The 7,849-nt window shown below is 43.0% G+C and overlaps 1 protein-coding gene across 4 annotated transcripts in view; it reads right to left on the reverse strand.

The window, feature by feature from the left end:
* The window catches only part of col16a1 (collagen, type XVI, alpha 1), a 91,790-nt gene that overhangs the window by 56,316 nt on the left and 27,625 nt on the right, over positions 1-7,849 (reverse strand). For all 4 annotated transcript variants that reach the window (XM_008282721.1, XM_008282722.1, XM_008282723.1 and 1 more), the window contains 2 exons: positions 7,714-7,782; positions 7,523-7,640 (listed from right to left, as the gene is read on the reverse strand). In XM_008282721.1, coding sequence (XP_008280943.1) covers positions 7,523-7,640; positions 7,714-7,782 — 187 coding nt within the window. The remainder of the gene's footprint in view (positions 1-7,522; positions 7,641-7,713; positions 7,783-7,849) is intronic.

Here is a 7,849-nt window from a genome sequence, read left to right on the forward strand (position 1 = left end):
TTTTGACACATTGAGACAACTTTTGGGTTCATACATCTTCCCTTTATGTCCTCATGAGTACAGTGACAAAGTAATCCTGTGTGTGCTTGTGTATTTCCACACACCTGCGTGAGCTTTTTTATATTCTACGCACATATTCTCCTTGCCTTTATTTTCCATTTTTGCTTCTTTTTTTCCTCCCCCCACCCCTCTCTTTCCACATCTTGCAGCCAGCGGCGCAATGCAAAGCCCGTGTGTGTAACCCCCTGGCATTAATTTTCATAGGAGATACAGTCCGGCGAGCTTCATCCCTCAGTTTTGGTCAAGGGCATCTAAGCGCACGAATACAGTGTATGCACACGCACAAATATTCACTGCATGGAGGTGTGTAGATGTATTGAGAGATGAAGGGTTCACAAACAAGCCCAGTGAAATGCATGCTCACTGAGATGGTAAACACTTTGAAATATTCTCTCCTGCTCTATTTCTTTCTCTCTCTCCTTGCACACACACACACACAGAATTGTTGATGGTGGCAGCTGGTTTCCCACTCCTAGAAGTGGGGTGACAGTGATTTATGACTGAGGGAAGATCCAAGGGAAAACAGCCAACTACAGGACGTCAAAACAAAGAGAGGATGAGTGGGAAGAAACGGTGAGTTAAGAGAAAATGTGGAAAGAGAGAGAAAGAAATAGAAAGACAGGGAGAGGAAAACTATGGTAGGAGACCAAAAAAAAAATACTCAGCATGATGTGAAAACGCACGACTTCTAGGATAAAGTGTGATGGAAAAGGTGTGCGAGAGTGAGAGACAAACAGAAGGCAGAAAAACCGATGCCGAGAATAGAGTTGTTTTGCTGTCGATTAGCAACGTGAGCTGCAGGGCTCTAAACCACTCACACAAACTATTGACTTTAAATTCGGAAGTACTGCACCTCGGTCCGTCCTACTACGTTCGTGGTCCATTAAAAACAGCCACACATGCACGTACACACACAAACATGAAATGGGGAGATAAATCACTCAGTATGGGCCAGACAGATTCAGATCTAGCCTCTCCCAACTCTGAGAGAAAGTTACTTCTGCTTCTCTTGTTTAAAAAAAAAAAGAAGAAGAAGAAGAAGAAAGTGAGTGCAAGCCAGAGAGGCACAGGGGAAGATGGGGAGAGGAAATCTAATGTTGAAAAAGCAGATCTCTGGTTTAAGATGGGAATATCACCTGGAGAGGTGTATAGGCACCCTTATACTGGGTTCTAACTGTGCTGGAATCAATTGCTTTCAGTGGAGAGGGCTTCTATCCCTGAATGCATTATACCAAACTAACTGAAAGGAATTTTAAACAGCTACAACCTGACACATAAAAGACAGAATGCAAGCTATAGCGGACAAATTGTAACTGTTTTCCCTGTGGCTAGCTTCCCTTAGTTTAAAAATATGTACACAACTTTGGTAAGAAAATGAACTTTACAGACAAGTGCTGCAAAGAATACACCTTGGATGTGGGAATTTCTGCACTGCCGATGGTGTTCAGCTCATATCATCATTGTATGCAATGACCCAAGCCTTTCTCAGGCCCGGAGCAGAATTGAATTCACTCGTCAAACCCAGGGTGAGGGCACTCTGATCAAGATTAATGGTCTGCATCCATTTGAGCGGCTCTGTGAGGGTGTACTCAGGCACAGCGGTGCTTTGAGCTAAATCCTGATGTCAGCATGCTAAAACGTTCACGGTGACAATGTTAACATGCTGATATTCAGCAGGTATAATGTTTGCTGATGTTTTGGCTTTAGCCTGCCAGTATACTAACCTTTGTGAATTAGCTAATGGCAAAGTAGAGCTGTTGTACATGTCTTTAGTTTTGCAATTATCCAGTCATAAACTAAAGTTATTACATTCATCCAGAGGGGAAGATGATTCAAATTTCATGACCATCTACCTAATAGTTGAGACATTTCACTCAAAACCATAAATGTCAGTCTCATGCTGGTGCTAGATGAAATGTCAAGGGATTTTTAAAGTCATTAGGATTCATCCTCTGGGCACCATGAATGTCCGTACGAAATGTTCTCAGTTCATTCGTCAGGCCATTTGATAGCTGTCAGACATTCACCGAAAATAAAATATGTCTCCAAGGTAGTAGCGCCGGAGAAAAAAGTCAGTGGATCGACAGCATAATTAGAATTTATTCTCTGTGGATCATGAAAGTTTGAACAAAATTCATGGAAATCCATCCAGTAGTTCTAAACCAACAGACCAAATAACTGACCGGCTGCCATTGCCATCCCTCAAAGGATGCCGATAGCCTGCAACTGTCTGCACAAATGCAGTCGAGCTGCTGATCATAGCAGCTCCAAGGTTGCACATGAAATAGATTTAGAAAACACATGAAAGGACTGTATAAATCAAACAAAACGCATGTTTTCTGGCTAATACGCTGGGCCTGGACACCAGGGGCGAATCAACCTTGATGAAAGTACACGTGTGCGTGTGCTCAAAATCAATAACGTGTAAATAATTTCAGGTTTTAATGTACAATGTGGTAAAGTATCGGTTTTTAGTGTCTCTAAAACATGTTTATTACATCCTAAACAAACAACAGGACTTAATTTTTTTTAACGTTTTATGAGTATTTAAATTGATTTGCTCTCGTGTACACATTTACCAAAGGTAACATTCACAAACAGGGGACTTGAAAAACATGAAAACAACAAAGTGGTGATGTTAAAACACCTGCATCCCCTGCGGCTGTCCATGCTGGATACATTTGCTGCACCACGTAGCCAACATTAGTCAGGCTATCAATTATCCCCCAACTGCACATGTTAGTTGAAATATTGCTGTAAAAAGTATATATCCCCTCTCCTCGCTGACTCATATCCCCAATCTGCCTTTTGTTTTTATTCTCTAAAAATAAAATCTCTTTTTTTTTGTCTCCTTCACTCTGTTGCTCGTCTTTTATTCCCCTCCTACATCTTTGCTCTTTTATGATCCTTGGTGGTGACAGAAACATTTGACGAGCATCAAAGCCCTCACCTTTGCACCAGTGTCTGTTGTTGCTTCTAATTACGTTGAGCTTTCAATTGAATCCGTTCTACAGTCGTGCTTAGCAATTCTTTTCTTTTAATGGGAGCAACAGCAATGGATAAACAAACTATAAATTGCACCACTTTTGCGCCATGATAGTAAAAGTCGTGTTCATTAAATGGATTCAGTTCTATCATAAATAGCTGTCATCTTGGCCCCATGCCATGATATCACAGAATTACTTCTTGTCACTGTAGCTGCATAAAAGAACCGGGCTCAAAGCAATCAAATCATATTTTGCTGAAATTAAAATGCATGTGACCAGCTGCGACTGGTGCCCATTTCACTGTCGGCAGACAACTGACGAGAGGCGAGAGACAAGTAGCTTCATCTGGCTGTCACTCATTTGTGTTGGCTTGGATTAGCTGAATGGATTAGCCTCTGATACAAAGCAAAACTGCGCTTTCCAATTACTGTACATACGTCTCACACTTCAGTCAACCTCGGCAGGCTATGAATTAAAAAGCTGCCTGAGTGACAGGCGGCTTGTGCTGGATGGGAGCCATTTATTACGCTGTTTCACAAATACAGCATATACAGTGTTTACATTGGAAAATGGATAAACTCTAATCTGAGATGTCATGTCAAACAATTTTCAAATGGCTTGAAAATGTCACACGCTGTTGAGAAAATGCAACTTCTGTACTATTCCAAATGGCCCTGGTTCTCAAGTCAGTTGCAAGTCCACTGTAAATCGTGGCTAAAACCAAAAGCTTAGTGAGCTTGATATGAGGGTCCATCATTTAGAGATGTGGCCGCCAACAAGATGGTAAAAGGCTACAAAGTCTTATAATTGATCAGATTTGTATAGCGCTTTTCTAGGCACTCAGAGACGCTTTACACTGTCAGTTATTCATTCACACACATTCATTCCAGTGGTGACACAGGCGTGGCTGCCATTCTGTGCCTACAGCCCCTTCAACCACCACCTCAAACAAACCATTCATACGCATTCACACCAAGCAAGGTGGGTGAAGTTTCTTGCCTAAGGACACAATGACCATGACAGGGCGGAATCGAACCGTCAACCTTCCGATCATTGACCGACTCGCTCTACCAGCTTCCGCCCACCTGTCAGGAAGCTTCCAGTCTTCTGTTGAGTCCTCAGCAAACTTTAGTTCCCTAGTTCTTGTTATTGCTAAACTCGTATCTTTGATCATTCCTGGTCAATCTGTATTCTTGTTTCATACTTCCTAGCTTGGTATTACCAAGTTCAGGTTGTGAGTCTGCTCGCGAACAGTGATCGTTGTTAATTCACAGTGTCTGCATGCACTTCGTCCGCCGTGCCTTCAGCATCAGTACTGAGCGTGTTTGTGTTGTTACCTTTGACCCAGTTTCCATTTCCTGTATAAATGTAAATCTTTTATTGTGAAACTTTCTGTTCTGCCAAGTCTTTGTCTGCACTCTCTGTCTGAACCGTGACAAAAGTATAAGGAGTTCATCCATCCATCCATTGTCTATACATCGCTTCATCCTCACTCGGGGGGTCTATCCCAGCTGACTTAGGGTGAAGGCAGGGGACACCCTGGACAGGTCACCAGTCTATCACAGGGCTACACTTAGAGACAGACAACCAAGCACACTCACATTCACACCTACGGACAATTTAGAATCACCAATTAACCTCAACATGTTTTTGGACTGTGTGGGAGGAAGCCGGAGAACCCGGAGAGAACCCACGCTACACGGGGAGAACATGCAAACTCCACGCAGAAAGAGTCCGGTGCCCCCACCGGGACACAAGCCGGCAACCTTCTTGCAGTGCTAACCAACTGCGCCACCTTGCAGTATAAGGAGTTCAACATTGTGAAATTTTTTAAAAGGTGTTGTTTCAAGCCAAAAGTGACCCCTGTGCTGGAAAAACTGGTCAGCGACAGACCAAGAAGAATCCAAGGATCACCATGAAGACGAGCCAATTGAATCTAAGCAATGCGGATGATAACATCTCAAGGCAGATACTGCACAAGGCTGGTCTATATGGACACTGACCTGGAAGGACTCCACTTATCCAAGACAGGCACACAAAAGCACACCTAACCTTTACAAATGCTCATGTAGACAAAAAGAACAGCTTTTGGTTATTAGTTCTGTGGTGAAACTACACAAACATTGCTTTTTCGGGGGGGAATAAGAGGACAAACACCAAACGCACTGTCCCCATGGTCAAGAATGGTGGTGGGTGTGTAATTCTCTGGGGGTATTATTCACCCAATGGGCCAGGCAACCTTGTCAAAGTAAACAGCAGCAAGAGAAAAGAGGACTACATTAAGGCTGTGATCAAAAAGACATGAAGCAGTCTGAAGAAAAACTTGGCACTGGGAGGTATCAGGCCATCAAACAAAGACGGTAATCTGAAACAAGCAGCCAAAATGGTCAGAGTCAAAGCCTGGATACAATTAAGAATCTGTGAGGATAACTAAAGACTAGGGTGATGGGTATGAAGCCCTCCAACCTCGTCACAGTGGAGACATGCAGACAGCCTCTTAGCAACGATAAGAACTGTTTGATTGCTGTGTTGGCAAATAACCATCTCTACCACAATGTTTCCCCATCTTTATTTCTCTTGGAGCATGCCAGCTAGAGTCCAAATCTATATTGTTCAAGTAAAAATTCTCTTGTTTGCGGCTCAACTGTATGCTTACACGCTGAGCACAAACACATATACTCAAACAGCTACTGAAACAAAAAAAAAAAAGCCTGAAGGTTTGTTCTGAAGCACTCGCTTATTGCCTTTAACCCTGTTGTTCCCCCACCATGACATCCCTCATCATCTGTCCTCCACCTCCACTCTTCTCTCCAAAGTGCCTAAGATCCTTCCACATGATGAAATTCAAGAAGGCGAAAGCAAAAACGAGAGCATAAAACGAGACGGAATTATTACGAACAGATGTCAATAGCCCACTCTCATTTTATTTACTTAACTGCGAGGCAAAAAAAGACAAACGCACAAAAGCCAACATCTCCTCAGATTCCGTTTGACAATCCTGCATAGAAGAGCGGGAGTTTTATGTATAGAGGGGAACAGGATAAAAGGCAGCCAACAGGCAAAGCTGATGTGCTGACATTGATTATTTTCTGTCTCAGTTAAAGAGAAGTCACCCAGGTAGCGCTCTTCGCCGATAAAACTGACAGCAAAGCTCTCCGCGGCATCAAAATTTCAATAAACACCGCATCCTAACAAAATCCCCAAACCAGCAGCAGAGAAGAGATAGAGAATGGTGTTCCCGTCCTCTCTTTGTATGGTTAAAGGCAAAACAAAAAACATCTTGGATTTTCCTCTTTGGCTCCTAAGATGCAGATTTTCCAAGAAGTGACAGTTTTTTATTTTAGTGTTCTCTCTTTTCGTGAGAACGGCTGCTCTCTAAGCCTGTGACAAACAATATATGTGACACTTTCAGAACAAAATGTCTCAACCGAAAAAAAAAAAAAAGAGTGTTTTGTAGACAGATTTATCGAGGCTTCAAATGAGAGGAGCACACAGCTCACAGCGCTGGACAGAGTAATAAAATACTCGGGGGCTGACCCAATTGGCAAGTCCTGGAAAAAAAAAAAAAAAACTGCTTTATCGGTGAGCAGAAAGAAGCGCAGACGTCTGAAAACTAGCTATAATTCACAAGAACTGAACAAACAACAACAAGTACTGAGAAACAGCCAGCACACAACCCCCTAATAGGAAATTGTCACACAATTCCAAACACAATCTTCGCTCAACTGCTGTGTAATAACCACATGAAAACCCAGGAAGGCTTAATTACACCATGTCAAGCTGCAAAACCATGTTAAGCAAGGAAGCCGCAAGCTGCTGGGTTTTATGGCTGCGGGCTTCTTCGTCCAGAAACAAGTTCAGAAAAAGCTGCAGCTATTAAGTTGAAAGTCTTATAATTAAGAAAAAAAGAAAAAAAAAATTGCGGGCATCTGCATCATGCCTACTAATTAACACATCACTCCTAAGGTTTCTGCTCAGGCATGTAGGTTTGACATTTTATTGTGAAAGCTTGTTATAATAATAATGCGGTTTCAACCAAAGGGCTGTTCGTTTTTACAAGCCAATGTCAGTGGTGAGCAAGAAATGAAGTGACATTTCTGGAATTGCAATCAACGACTGACCCGCGATGAACGGTTTGACAAATGTCTGCTTTTTTTTCTTTTCTTTTTTTTTTTTACACAACAGCCACTGGACAGCGCTGACACGTTGATTGAGGGTTCAGAGGCTGAATAGCTGTAAGTTGTTCAATCTCTCTGCCGTTCGCTTTGTTCAGACACGGCATGAAAAGACAGAACCTGTCGACGTAGGCCCGCAGAAAGGTGAAAATCCTGCAGAAAGACTCACTTTATTTCTCTCCTGTAGCGCATTCCCTCGCACCTCCAGCTGTGCACAATGCGTCGGTGTGAGATGCGTTTTTGTCTGTAGGGGCTAAACAAGAGGAGGAAGGCGGAGAAAGAAATGCACGGAGAACTCACTCGCTGGGTCGTAAGAGCGCCGCCTTGCCCAGGCGGAGGATGACGGGTCCTCGAGGGTTGCGGATCTTCTTGACATCTGTGCTCTTGAGCAGGGAGAAGCGCCTCACCAGATTAAAACCTGGCAACAAAAGGCATCCGTCAGCACCCACGTAAATAAAAACTGGATGCATATTTGAGCTTGTCCGCTTTACCTGTGATATTGTGCCTGGCCGTCTGAGGAAACTTCCAATCGTCCACCTGTAAGGACGGGCATTGATCATCTGTGGAAACAAAACGATGGCATGAATTGTTAGGCAAGAAAAAAGTGAAACAGTGATGCATGTAAAC

The sequence above is a fragment of the Stegastes partitus genome, unplaced genomic scaffold (assembly GCF_000690725.1).
Source record: "Stegastes partitus isolate 25-593 unplaced genomic scaffold, Stegastes_partitus-1.0.2 Scaffold282, whole genome shotgun sequence".
NCBI lineage: Eukaryota > Metazoa > Chordata > Actinopteri > Pomacentridae > Stegastes > Stegastes partitus.